General features: G+C 45.7%; 1 protein-coding gene across 1 annotated transcript in view; it reads left to right on the top strand.

Moving 5' to 3' along the window:
• Nucleotides 1-1,475: 1,475 nt before the first annotated feature.
• Nucleotides 1,476-15,041, top strand: part of setbp1 (SET binding protein 1) — a 38,313-nt gene continuing 24,747 nt past the window's right edge. Inside the window, exons 1-2 of the mRNA XM_026186341.1 lie at nucleotides 1,476-2,623; nucleotides 8,144-8,736. Of these exons, the coding sequence (XP_026042126.1) occupies nucleotides 8,302-8,736 (435 nt within the window). The 5' untranslated portion in view covers nucleotides 1,476-2,623; nucleotides 8,144-8,301. The remainder of the gene's footprint in view (nucleotides 2,624-8,143; nucleotides 8,737-15,041) is intronic.

The raw sequence follows: 15,041 nt of genomic DNA, 5'->3' as shown, positions 1-15,041 counted from the left end.
TCACGGACACACACATACAGACAAACACACACATGCCAGGGATGAGTAACAGCTAGTAACTGTGGGGCACCAAGAGAGAAAGGTCATCTGACATCATTTGCATTGCTTGTTAATGTTAAAGAATGTTTTCCATACAGGGAAGGTCAAGTTTTGCATGGAGACCCGATATAAACATAACTTCTGACAAAGATGAATTAATGGAACAACTCCGGCTTGTTCATGCCTGGTTGATGTGGGTTTTCCATCCTCCTCTAATGTGACATTAAGGGGAAAGCACCAGCACTAGCATGACACACACACACACACACACACACACACACACACACACACACTCACACACACACACATGCACACCCCACTCTAATCTGCCTTTTTTGTTCACCCACTCAACCCCACCCACGCACCCACCTTGTCTTACTCTGAATACAACGTGTCAGCAGCGCAGCGTGGAGTGGCAGCGTTTGTCTCGCTGAACACACACGTTGAATTAGAATAAATGAATACCACGCTCACCAAATAGCACCATCGCAGCTCATTCCAGTAGTAGTGGTTTGCGCACAAGCCATTTCGTACGAAGACAAAGGTGATAAACTTTATTTATAGTTCAGCCCACGGGCTTGCAAAATGTTTCATGTCAAACACCCCCAGAGGATATGCATTAGAACCACTACTGATAAGATTTATGTATTAAGTTATGACTCAGCAGAAGCCGCCTATTCTGGATGAGCGAAGTGAAGGCAATGATCACAGCATCTCTAATATTCTAAATCGGTTATCTCTTATTCATTTTGACTATATGGAAAAAGATAGCTTTTATTGTAACCCCAACCCTGATAAGGATAAGCCAAAGAGAATGAATGGATGGACCTTTTTTTTGCCTTTAGTATATCTGTTATATCATTAAGGCTGCTAATTGTGTGCTTTTTAATTTGTTTTCTGATGACAGAGCTTTTTTCATCTTAAATTAAGTGAAGCCCTTTACTGGTTAAATAAAACGCTACAGCTGAATTATGCCCAATTGTTCATGCAGGTGCCCGGTTAGTGTTCAAATGAAGCCACAGTAGCTCAGATGCTGATTCAAACAGGACTGGCCAGATGTTGAGCCGAATTAACATCTGTTGTCTGGTATAATTGCTCTGAGACAGTGATTCTCAAACTTTTTCTGTCTTGCCCCCACTTCAGAAGTCAACAGCCCCAAAACACCAATGCATAACAATAAAAAAAAATCTACAACTTTAATGAAACTTTAGTGAATTTAAACACCAACTCTTAGTTTGCCTACAAATTATATTCACTCAAACTTAGCTGTAGTCCATATTTTACCCCTGTTTGTTTATGTCCAGCCAATTAATCAAATCCCACAGCTCTAAGACCATTAAATATTTATTTATCATTACAATTCAGGCATATTAAAGCCAGGCTCAGTAGACTACAGTTACATAGTATCAGATGCATATTTCCCTTAAAATATTTATTTCAGTCGCAGTCTCTTCTGCTCTGTATGCAGGTACGTATCTGAACCTGTTGAAAACCAGTGCCAAACATGTTTCTCCTCACAGCAGTGACTCAGTCAAAACAACAAGCCTTTTGCCAGATGTTGCTTTCCCTATTTGCATTACATTAAAATAACACCGTGCCAGTATGAGAGCAGTCCCACGGGAGAAAGCCCTGGGAATTAGGGGGAGGTTTGGAAAAGAAAAAAAAAGAAAAAAAGGGGGGTAAAAGGGAGACTCGTTGAGGTTGTTTGCTGCCAGGGGGAGGCGATGTCGCTCCTCCTCTTCTCATCTCTCCCCTCTGCTTTGCTCTGCTAGAGCTTTTAGTCTGCTGGGTGAGATCATTACCAGACACCAGGCTCCGGGACCTGACATTCACCGATCGGAAAAGCAGAGAGAGAGAGAGCAAGAGCGAGCGAGAGAGAGGCACAGAGAGAGAGAGGTAGAGAAAAGCTTGACCCAGTGCAACCGGCGACGAGCAACCCCCACCACCATCTCCTGCCTCTTGTGCAGCCCACTGACGACTAAAAGCGCGGTCTTGTCGCTGAAATTCCACCCCCCGCTGCTGGATTTGGGCTTGTAGTCGGATGCGGGCTTGTTTTGACTGCAGTAACAGTCCTGCTCTCACCCCCTCCTCCTCCCAAACCAGCCGAGTAGCGGATTTGCGAGGGATCTCAGTGCCGTGCAAGCTCCCCGAGTGACCAGCGATCCCGCAAGGCATCGGAGATTCAGTGCGCACGGCGGCGGCGTCAGCGGCGGCTCTCCACAGCGCGAGTCAACACGCCAGAGCCTCTAAAGATCTTATTTCTACCAGGAACTGGACCCAAGTTTCCGATTGGATTTTTTCTCCTCCCCTGTGCGGCTACCTTGATTCTCCCACCAGATCGACTGCAAATCCTATTTTCTCGCTCTCTTTTTTTCGCTCTTTGCTTTCCAAAGCACCGTTGACGCCATTTTCCCCGGGATTTTCTGTCAAAAAACATATCCGTCTCTTCTGGCACCGTTTGACAGCTCCACGGGAGGCTGTCACCCCATCCGTCGCTTTCGTAAAATGTCTCTAAATGGATTGTAAATGATCGTGATAAAATATTTACACGTTAGAGCCGAGTGTGAGACAACATTAGACATGGGTAAGTAGCCCCGGTTGACTGACCACATTCCACACCTGAATGCACCTCTCCGGTGAAAAACTGTGTTCGTGTTTGTAACGCCACTTGGCCGCCTGTGTCTGCTTTCCATGTGTGCTGTTTGAGCTGCCTGTCACCTCCTACAAAGCCTTCCACATTCTGCCCGCGAGACTGTTATTCCTTAAATGTGAAATTGCTCGCAGTCACATGCCAGCAAAATCGCCCGAAACACACGCGCACGCGCGCACATGCTCGCGCCACCACTCAACGAGACGCACACCAGCCCCAAACAACTGTGGTACTACTCGGTCTCCATCTGTTATTACTGTGTAATACCTTGGTAATTAGATGGTGGTGGTAGGGGCGGGTAAGAGAAAACAACCAATTAAGGCCAATGGGATAAAGTGTCCACTGCTCAGATCAGGGTTTAACTCAACCACAGCTCGGCCTCTTAAGTTTAAATCTGTTTCTGCTGTAGTGGACCACCTGCGCCTTCACTGACATGGACAGTCCATCACATAGCATCACAATCTGTGGCATGCAGCAAGCAGATGGTTGTCACTCTTTCGACCTGTCAGTTGTTCCTTTATCTGAAGTTAAGCTGTGATTTTTGTTTGCATGTTTGTTTCTAAATGTTTTCAGTGTTTTTTTGTTGTTGTTGTTTTAGAGGGAAAAATGTGATGTCATGTTGACTTTATCTTTATTCTGATTATCATCATTTTTTACTAGTAGCACAGTGTGCACAAACTGTAGCATCGTCATCACAGATGTGTGCCCAAATGTAGTAGCTTGGTAAAACAGCTCTGCCCACTGTGGTTGCATTTATCAGCAGGTCATCAATTTCACGTGGGTGTCAGAAACTACGTGTCCAAATGCCATGGCCCTGTGGAGGAAGGTGAGGACTGGGGGTCGGTGGTTATCATTAGCACCTAGAAACCTCTGTCACAACCAGACCACCAAAAGATCAATGGATAAACATGACCAAGTCTCACTGCGGGCTGACGTGCGATCAGGTTCTCTTGGATATATATGAGGGCTTGATTTTATAAAAAGAAAAAGAACAAGGGTTAAAGTAAAGGACAACTGTAAGAGAGGTGCGTGAGTAGGTGGAAGGAAAGGAGGCTGAGGAACGGATAATAGAGGTGATTCAAGCTCGGATGGAACCATCGATCTTGTCTTGTTAACAGTTTCAGCTCCCCCAGACCTGGCGGCATTTTTGTGGTGCGAAAGTATGAAACAGGCTATTAGACTCCCGGTTAAGTAATGAGATGCCTGCATGCCACCTTTAAATTAAAGTATGAGAAATCGATTAGGTGTATCCCCTTCTGCGCTGGATACCTTGGGTCGAAATAGGATAACAGAGAAGGTGGGTGGGGGAGGAGGGAATGTGAACGGGATCCAAGGACAAATCTAACTGTTGGCAGGCTCTCTTAACAGAATATCAGCACTGGAGCACCTTTTGGCAGAGCGCACAGAAAGAGGGGAGGGAGGGATAGGGAGGTGGAGGGGAAAGGGAAGAGGTAGCAATGAGGAGAGGGGAGAGAACAGAGGTTGAGGGGGAGTGAGGTGAGGGGAAGGAGGAAGACAGTTGGGGAGTAGGGGAGGTGTTTTTGCTGACAGCCATTTTGTGGCTTCTGCTGCAGTTAAAATGGTTTAACATTCATCTGCTTCAGCCGGGGAGTTACGTGAGGATGGTTTTAGTGCTACCTGGCATATGGCTCATCCAGTGGATGTGCGCGCGTGACTGCGTGAAGCAGCTTTAAGGCCATCTTTTTCAATTATGGCTGTCCCACACATGATATTTTACGATTGTCCTTCTCGCTGCCCTGCAGCTGAACACATGCACATGAACTGGGGAGAGAGAGAGAAAGAGAGAGAGGGCTTTATTTTGTATTTCATATCCAAATATATATATGCATTTATCCTGCTGGGAAAAAACCCAAATAGGCACTTTTTAGGGCTTCCATCACCTCGCTCTGCTCCGAGGGACTAATAGACATCAAACTTGAAACCTCATGCTGTGCCCATTGGACTTGTGAATACTAGAAATCTGGGCCCATTCTCTTTGGTTTGTCTCCAAGCAAAGACTGGAACCTTCTAGAAACATTGGCATATGTGGCTACACTTCACTTGAGAGCCCGAGGAACAAAATAAGGGGAAAAAAACTGCAAATGACAGCCAGACTAGGATCATCAGCTCACACCAAGATGCTCATCTACATCCAGGGATGGTCGTGCTTCTGCTACGTTTGCATAAAAAAGCATGAAATAAAAAAAAAAAAGGATATTCACCTTGTGCAATCACGCAGGCGTTTGGTGCGTGTGCGCGCGTGCATCTGTCTGCATTTGTGTATGAGCTATTTGTGTGTGCACCTCAGGCACTGGGCTGCTGGGTATGCAGCCTTAAAAGGTTGTGTTTCTGCTGCCATCCCTCTCTCTCTCTCTCTTTCCCGCTCTGTGTCTCTCGCTCACACTTGGACTCCCCTACCTGTTTTGTCTGCCGTCTGTATCGTTCACCATCACCGTTCTGTCCATCTGTATTCCATTATCAATGCTTTATCATAATTGTCGGTAAAAGTACAAGGCGAAATGTTGGAGGACTGTCTCATTCACAGCCTTTCACATCCAGCACAGGCAATGACCTTATGCTATTTAAGAGGGAAGCTGGTTAGCGCTGGCAGTTTTGAGAACATAATAAAGCTATTTATGCAGCGAGTCTGGCCTCTTACAATCACCCTGCTGTCTGAGGCTGGTCGAGGTGTGTGTGCGTGTATGTGTGTGTGTGCATCGCTGTGTTTGTGTGCATAAAAGAGAGAGTGAGAGCGGGGAGAGGAGACAGTGAGGCTCAGGCTAAGTAAGTGAGGGAGGCCCGAGGAGGGGTCAGTCTTACATAAACTCTCAGCTTGTCTGCCAGTAACAGAACTAACACCGCTTAGGGCAGCGAGCAGGGAGGGGAGAAGGAATAGTCATGACCCAGCTAAGGGGCTTATGCAGTAATGGCCCAGAATGACCAGAATTGTACTAATGCACGATGCCATTTTGCTGTCATACTGAGCGATAGCTGTGAAGGGGTACTAAGTCGTAGGCACAGAGTGGATGTGCGTCTATTTAATGTGTGTGTGTGACTGAGTGAGTGATGTTGTGGTTGGCAGCTGTCTCTTTTTCCTGTCTTTGTCCTCAGTCACATGACATCCAGGGCAGCTTTCACACATGCCATTAGGGCGAGTCACCGAGCTGACATTAGGAACTGGGAGGTTCCTGAAGGACCAAAGGGGGTCATGTGGGCACTGTAAGACCAGGCTGGGACTACACCTGGACTGCACCGCCTTTTGTTTATATCTGTAAAACTTTGTATGCTTAAAAGTGTGATTGTACAAGCACGGCGATGGCTGTGGAGTTTGCGGGAATGAGTTTCTAACTTCCAGGCAGTCAGCAGTTTTCATTCTTGCTGGCAGGGTGTATGCAAAATCACTCTTGAAACAGGCTATCCATCAAACTGAGCATTATTTATGTCTCAGTGTTACTGATTGATGTAACACTTGCCATGGTGTGGTTGTGCACTGAGCACAGTCTGCTTTGAAGACTCGTGTTAGTCAAAGAGTTAAATGAAGGAGGCTCTGGGATGTGAAATTTTACCCTGCCAAGAAAGCTTTGCACTTAAATTCTTAGTTGTCACGATGTCACCCCCCCCCCCCAAAAAAAAAGCAAAAAAAGTGAATTTGGTATATTCTTCCATTAAACAGGCTGCTGTCGAGGAGCTAAGTTTAAAAACCAGTTATTTTGAATGAAAACCTGTGATTTCCAAGGTAGGAAATCAATTTGAGAATGTATTAATGTGCTTTGGGAAATGTTTGGCAGTACAGCCATGTGAGCAATTTGGGCTTCATAAGCTTAAACATGCAAAACCGCTGTTACGCTCCCTTAAATTTTTTGATCCTTGACCGCCACTGGGCTACCAGAACCTACATCAATAACCCTTGTAAGTGGTTTCAGATTGGCAAACTTTACGGTTAAAGAGAGGGTTCGTTGAAACAAGTCTTTTTTGACTTTTTTTAATTTAAGGGCATGCAGAAGAAAAAGGACACACGGCTAACTTTGAGAGCTGGACACTGTGTGCAGTCTTGCAATGGTTTGTTGGAAAATTTGCTGTGGATTAAGACTGCTCAGTCACACTGCAAGCATGTGCTCTGAGGCCCCTTAGATATTATGATGGGATCAGCTGTTTGTACAGTAGCGTGGGCTGGTACAGTACAGCACACTGAGAAAACACATACAGCTAAAGGAAAATGACTGTAGTAGTCATGCCAGGGAGTGTATTAGGTTAATAGGTATGCAAATCTTGATATATGCTCTGAGCCAGTTGTGCTCTTTCAGATCTTTTTAAGTCTGCGGGAAGCAAGATCCCTTTACTTGAGTCATGTCGACAGGTAGTGGTCTAGTCTGGGTTCACATCAGTGTAAATGGTGTCAGGCTAAGCTCAGCATGTGAGACAGCATTCCCCACTTCCCACTCAGTCATGCCTCATGTCATATTGACTGATGGGATTCCCTCGAGCTGTAGTGAGAAGTGTAGTCCACTGTTTGTTTTGGTTGCTTTCTGTTTATACGCCTGTGTGTAAGTAGGCCTGTGCAAGCGCACGTGTGTATGTACGTATGGCGTGAGCGTGTAATATGGATCTGTGTCTGCACGTGCAATGATCCAAAACAGAAATCCTGAATCCTCCTGACAAGCAGCGGCCACAGTGTTTTTCTCCAGAGAGCAGGAATAGCAGCAGGGGGTGCAGCATGTGTATGGCAACGTTGTCATTTTGGATGTGCGTCTGTGTGGATGCGCGCACTGTTTTTTTTTACTGTGTATGTGTGTAGCAATGCGGCTGCATGCGTGTGTAAAATGGTTCAGACGCTAGTTTTTCCAGACCAGCTCGTAAACCACATCTGGGGAAAGAATTTAGATTCCTTCTCTCCGTTTTTCTCTGCTGCTTTTCCTTTCCCCCCTTGTGTGTTCCCCTCCCTCCTCCTTCACTCCTCTGAAGAAGAAAAAAAAAAACAACAAAAAAAACGGAGCCAGCTTCGTTCATTTTTTTTCTGTGTTGTGTCCTCAGGCTAACTTCAGCCTGGTTTTAGTGCAGAGAAGAGGAATGTCTTATTTTGCACTGATCACTCTAGTGTCTGCGCAGCTCCGCTTCAGATCTGTCACAAGGATGGAATAAGTAATGAAGGGTGAGAGAGAAGATTTAGCAAAGAGGGAGTAAAGAAGAGAGCAGGAAGAGAGGAAGGCAAGTGGGTGTCAGAAATGAGTTTGTTTATGCGAGGTACAAAATGCAAATGATAGCTAGGCAGCATGCCTCTGCAGCTCTGTGATGAGTGTGTGTTTGTCTTCATACTTAACAGGCAGGCAATGATGGCGATGACAGAGAACAGGCCTGTGCTGAGAGGTAGCAGTGGAATGGAAGATATGGGGATGACGGAACGGGTCTCATACGCCCTTTTTTCCTAATTATGTCATTCACCTGCTCTTTCTGCAGACTGTCCCTGGCTTCGCTGTGTTCCTGTGGGACAATCAACACAACCTCAGTAGCTGATTGACAACAACCAACCAGCCCGACAGACTACTGCTTTCTATCTTCCTATTGGCTGGCTGCCAAGGCTTCCCCCATCCTGACTGGCTCTGGTGGGAGAGTGGATGGAGCAAAGGGATCTGGTTGGCTCAGCCCGACCCAAAGAGGCTGACCTTCAGGGAGGTAGGGTGGGGCCAAATGAAGGGGACCAAGAAGGAGCAGGAGGCATCGGGTTGGCACGCAGCGATGATGTGATTAACGGTGCCATCAGTGAAGGTGAGGGGTTAGAGGAACAGGGGGACGGGCTAATGGAGGAACAGGAGTTCTCCATCAAGGAAGCAAGTTTCCAGGAAGGAAGTCTAAAGCTGAAGATACAGACCACCAAGCGCACCAAGAAGCCCCCAAAGAGCCTTGAGAACTACATTTGCCCACCGGAGATCCGGACGACCATCAGACCTGCAGTTGGAGAGGGCAAAGGGGGACGGCAGGGGCGAACAGGTAGTGGAGGAGGGGCGGGGCGGGCCCCAAAGGAAGAAGAACGAGGGCCCCCCAGAAAAAGGGTAAGTCATGACACTGTGATGCAAGTTTGAGCGTTATTGAGTGAAAAAAAAGGCTTCTCTCACTCTCGAGATCTCTGAGTTGACCGCTCCCTTTCTCACACACACCTTTCTCGGTAGCTCCCTTCCCGGCTTGGTTACACGGGGTCAAAGTTTGCCCCGTAATTGAAACCAGCCTAACTGAGATCACACAGCGACACACATACAAGCACACAACACACACTCACATAAGAGCTGAGAATAGGGCTGACATAAGCAAGTGACAGCTGGCGTCTGCTCTCTCCATTTGTGGTCATATACACAGAGACCTTTACTGTCTCCTCTCCTCTCCTTTCCTCTCCTTCCCTTTAATGAAATCAGCTTTTGCGGGTCAGTGCCTTCAACGCCGCCCCCCTCCTCTTGCCTCCATCACACCCTCTACACACTATACTGGTGTTGTACAGGTCCTTGGGGGAATCTAGTGTTTGCAGTGTGTGTTGACCTACACAGTGGTGTGTGTGTCCAAACCTGACAGCCATCTCGATGTCACCGAGCTCGACAGGCCAAGCAGGAGTAAAGGCGTCATGTTGTCAACATGATGTTGTGTCGTGTTTTCCTCCGCTGTGCCTCACTTCTGTGGCTTCGGCTCTTAATTGGCTCGTGAGACGCGCCCGTGATTGGTGTTTTTTCATCAGTGTCAATAACAGTCCTGCCTAGTCTCCATTCAGTAAACGCTTTGGGTCAAAGTTCAAGCGAGGGCTGCTCCAAGATGAACATGATATTGTCACTTGTTGGGATGTTTTTCTCATTTTTCTCAAGTAGATGGATTTAGAGTAAGGCAGTGAAAACAAGCGCAGCATTCAGCTATTTGGGGCTTTCATTTTACTTGAAAGGGTTCGCGCATTCAGGCTAGTCACCATCGAATTATCTGCCACCCTGCTAGCTACAGAGGTATTGTTAGGCTATTAAAGAAGTTTTTATTGAAATTGTTTTCAATAAAAGTTTAGTTTATGGCTGTCAAGCAGTGTGGTACAGCACCTGCGAGGGCAAGAGTGGCAGAAATAAGTGCAATCATATGGCAGGAAGAGGACAGCAGAAAATAGACAAAACCGCAGACTAGAGTGCATATGAGGTTAGTTTTTAATATAGCGAAGGGTTCTTTGAAATATCTTTAGTAAAAAAAAAAAGAAATCTTTGTTGACTTTAGCTTTTATGATGTGTTTAAAGGCTGTATTGTAGTTTTAAGTGTTTAGCTTACAAGTGGAGTGTCATGAGTAGTGAGAATAAACACAAAGAAAACTAATTTTTTTATTTCTATTGACAGTAGGCATGTCAAAACAGTAGAATTTTAAACTTGATACCGATACCCGTGAAAATATTTGGTACTCGTCACGACATTTATATTCCAAAATTAAGAGGCACATTTTAAAAATATATATTAGAACAAATGATGGTCCAGTCAAATGTAATCAGCTACAGCCCTGTTTCATTTATACCTCTGCTTCTGACTACTTGGTATCATAATTCTTTGCTGAGCAAAGCTGCTGAGCACTGTTTCTGTCTAGCTGCCTGTGGACCTTTCATAATATACTTATTAGACACAAATAGTTCTATTACCCTGTCAACTTATCACTGTTTAGTAGCAGTAGTTATAGTAGTTTAGTAGTAGTTTACACACCGATAGGCAGGATTGTGAATAAAGTTTGCTGCTAGCATTAGCAATAGCTGCTACTTTAGCCGCTACCTTATGATAACCTAACTAATTTGGCTAATATGGCTGTCATATAATTGCTAATAGTTAAACTGGCCAGGGCAAAACTTCTGACTATTGTTTGGCAAATTTCTGTTGTTGAAATGAGAACTTTATTAACCTCAGGAAACTCTTCGTAAAGATTGGGGGTTTCAAACTTTAAGATGCTTTGCTACGTGTTTTGCTAGTATTCGTGTGTTCACGTGTTCAGCTGCTAGTGAGGGCAGCGGCTGCACGCCTGTCTGTTTGCAGAGGTGCTGTATGAAGTTCTCTGTCAGCTGGAGGAAGCTAAGCCGGTGCTGCTGACATCGATACTGTTGGAAATGAGTATTTCAGCTGATTGTTTTTTGTAGTATCAATCAAGGATCAACTTTTTCCGATGACATTATTCACTACAAATGCTGCTTCTGGTGAAATCTTCAATTGACAGTGCCGTGCCCCATGTCTTAGTAATTTGGTGCATAATGAAACCCTGCAACACGTCAATTCAATGAGCGCCTCGGTCGATAAAGTAGAATTAAAAAATGCATTATTGGCAGGTTGTTAAGTCACAACTCAGCGAGCAGATTGTTCTCTAAATAAACTGGGAGTGAGTGGGTGTCAAGTGTCGCCCCACGAGTGACCTATCCAGGCAGCAATGCTAATGCTAACCCGAACAAACAAAGCATTTCCAGTAGTGTTGTGTATTACATGTGAAATAAAACAAATTTTGTAACTTTACAATTGTCCAGACTTCATGTGTGAAAATGGCTTTGACAAGTTGCACTTTCATAATATCTTTATGGGAAAAGGTTTTGTTTTTTACGTTTTTTAATGAATTGCTGGATCGTTCTAGTCCTCTCTAAGTTTTTGGTTGTTTATAGATATTTGCAATTGGTAGACAACAGTTTACGTAAAGATTGCTCGCCAACATGATTGCTCTAGACTTGTGTTTTTCCAACAATTGGAACACTGGCTTGGAAAAGAAATTCATGGTCATTTCTTTGTTGCTGGCAGATTTCAGTGTGATTTACAGCCACAATTTCCAGTAGTTGTCTTCAGGATGTGTATTCTTGTCTGAGCTTTTCTGTAAATAAAGTATGAACAGGCCTCTGAAAAATTTCAGTGTTTACATCCATTAGTAAGCTGAATGAGCTGAGCTCGGCGCTGTGATGTTTTTAGCAGCCATTCCTAATCTAGCGCCATCGGCCCCCACTGGGAAGCCCACTGCTACAGTATGATTGACAGGGGTTGTCATAGTGACACGGGCAGCAAGCTGGTCTCTATTGAGGTTTGAGGTTTGGGGAGGGGAGAGGGGGGTTGTGGAGGATGTGTTGGTGTTGATTCAGATCAGTTTCAACCCTTCATCCCTTGCACTCTGTCCCTCAATCACACCCCCACCATCCCTCTCCCCCTCTCTTTCCCCCTTACATCCTTTCCCTCCATCTAGCCATCACCTGCCACCCCAAGGGTGTAATACAGGCAGGCTCAGTGGAGAGGAACGGGTTAAAGAGAGAGGCCGGGCTGCTTTTTCTGTCTCACTCTTTTTCTGTATGTGTGTGTTGAGGTTAAATACTCTCTTTGTGGTGTACGTGAGGCTGTGAGTCAGGAGGGGGACGGGAGGTGAGGGGGAGCAGATGGACAGCCTCTCTCCTCTCTGTTGTATTGTGTCCACATATATGCTTTCTCCCTCTATTCTTTTAATCAATCTCTCTTTCCACACGTTTCCCCCTCCAGCTTTTCTTTCCCTATGTCTTCCTCTTTCCAAGCACTGTCTTTCATCGTGCTTTTCTCTCTCTTTCACCCTCTGTTGTCTTGTAGCAGATGGCAGCGTGGGGCAGCAGCAGCAGCAGCAGCAACAGAGCAGAAGCCAGAGTGTGAGCAAGAGAGAGGGGTAGAGGGGAAGGGGGTCGTGGAACGAGGAGGTGGAGGAGAAAGGAGGTGGGGGTCAGGCATATGGAGAGCCTGGTTAAGGGGCCTCCTCAGAGGGAGTGTGTATATGCGTGTGGTAGTGTGGTGAATAGAGGAGGGGGAGAGGCAGGATACAATAGAAGCCCATTAAGACAGAGATTTGACTCTAATAGACAGAGAGGGAAAGAGACAGGCAGACAGATAAGAAGGCAAACATGTAGAATGGTGCAAAGAAACAGATGGAAATTGTGTTTTTTAGCCATTCTTTCTTTTGTAGCAGCCTAAGAATCTGCCGTCAGAAAGGCCCCTTCTCCTCTCTTCCCTCTGCTGACTTGTAATAACATTAAAATTTTAGGTTATTCCATGTGGGAAAGCTGTCGTTTTGCAAACCCCAAAAACAGCAGCCTAAAAAGATAAATCCGAGTTATGCAAATTGCATTTTTACACTAGAGACGTGGCAGAATGTCAACAAAGGCTGTGCTTGCAATCCCTTGTATTAGTATTTACCCCTGACCATTTTATATGATTGTCCATATTCACAGTGTAAAATTTAAATACCGCACGGATCCATCGCTGGCATTGATAATTACAGTGCACAGTGCAGTGCATCACATTTTATAGGCTTAAAAGTTATATTCATTTGACTCTACGCCTGTCAATGATGACCAATAATGGCCTGGATTTATTTACCGCTCTCTATAAAATGCTATTTATTATGCAGTGAACATGGCTGCAAAGGCAAGAGAAAAGAGCAGAGTTAGCCTGTCTTAAAGGGAAGGGAAAGGGGAGTTTCATCCACCTATCATCTTCATAGCGAGCATCCATAACCGAGGAAGTCAATGAGGAAGCGTAGTGTGTCAGAGGACAGACCCAAACACACATTAACGGGATATGATGGGCTCCCCTTCTCTGTCTCCAGCTGACATCACACACATGCTGAACGTCCTCTCACACACGGCTCTTTGTCTGGGCGCGCTGTGTGTGTTTGGAAGATGAATGTGTGTGTTTTAATGGATTGGGTCCTGGGTCAACCACTGCATCACTCCTCCAGACACACACTCTTCTCGCGCGCACACACACACACTTAGAAACACACACTGACACACAGTTAGCGGTCCGATGCCTTCACATGGGGGAGCGTGCGCTAGCTAAAATACATCCACTCTTTTACTATCTCTTCTATACACACACACACATACATACAAATCATGTTGAACAGCGATTGCAGTTAGAGAGAGTGTTTTCCTGGTTATCTGTCCAGTTCCCTGGACGTGCCAAATGTGGCTCTTAATCCATTTCACTATCTGTGGGGAGAGATAAGCCAGAGCTTTTCCAGGAGTCCAGACCAGGCCTTGTGTTGTTGTTGTTGTGTGTATATGTGTCTGCGTGTGTGTGTGTGTATTAGTGGGTGCACGCGAAAGCTCGACGGTAAGACACACACTTATCTTGTCTTGACAGCCCCTCTGCTTGGTGGTCCTCCTGGCTATGTGTGTGTACGTTGCTGCTTGGTGGTCTCCCAGCAGTGTTTGGGATTATTATGTGTTAGTCAAGTGCATTCACAAGGAAATTAATGCTGCCACAGTCGCCACGCCAAGTGTGTGCATGCAGTACGTGCACATGCGTGTGTGTGAAATGGTTTGCCTTTTGATGTGAGCTTTTTTATCCCTGGCTGAAATGGCGGTTGGTGACCTGAGGGACTTGATGAGCTCATAAAATAGGAGTGTGTATGGGTGTGTGTGTGTGTGTGTGTGTGTGTGTGTGTGTGCGGGCGTCAGCTTGAGCGGATAGCATCGTGCTTACCCACAGAGAGCACCCCCTGACTGATTTATGAATATGTATGAACATGAAATGATCACCTATAATATGGCCTGACCCACCTGTCATATTGGAGTTTTTTTCTCTGGTGACTGTCACTGTAGTCCAAAGACCCAGGCTTTTATATTCAGTGTGTGTGTGAGTGTGTGTGTGTGTGTGTGTGTGAGTGAGTGTGTGTGTTTGTGTACGTGTGCCCTCACTGTGCTGTCTTTGAGAGTACGGATCGGGAATGCTTTAAAGGGGCGTTTCCCTGTAGTGGATGGGGGGATGGGACATGTGAATGTGTTTGTGTGCATGTGTGCTCGCATGCTGGGGAGGGGTGAGTGATTTAGCACCGCTGAAACACCAGCTGTCCATCTGTGTCTGACCCCCCATACACACCCCGTGCACACTTGAAACACACACAGACACACACACAGACACGTCTCCTCGCGTCTAAACTCTGATCTGCTCTTCAGTATCTCTCAAATCTGAAGAAAGTCCAGACAAAACACAATCTGTTCATCGGCCTTTCTCCCTCCAAACACAGGCACACTCGTGCTCACATTCATCATAACACAGACTTACATTAATTTCCTTTGGATATAACTACTGTTTGCTTAACCCTAACCCTCAAGCCAAGTCTTCCTACTAAAATTTAATCATTTGCCTTATTATCAGAAGTGAGATGAATCCCCAGAAACTGATTGTCTGTCCCTACAACACACACACACACACAAGGGCACACACACATCTACACACACACACACTAAGGAAGACTGCTCCCTAATAAGCTCTGCGGTAGTGCTGGTGCTGCAGTGTATCCACAATGAATGACTCTGCAAGGTCACTCCTAGTGAGCACATGTAAATGCTACACACAACACACACACACA

Source organism: Astatotilapia calliptera, chromosome 12 (assembly GCF_900246225.1).
Source record: "Astatotilapia calliptera chromosome 12, fAstCal1.2, whole genome shotgun sequence".
Lineage (NCBI taxonomy): Eukaryota > Metazoa > Chordata > Actinopteri > Cichliformes > Cichlidae > Astatotilapia > Astatotilapia calliptera.
Note: the sequence above shows the minus strand (reverse complement) of the source record. Positions and strands in the feature narration are given on the sequence as shown.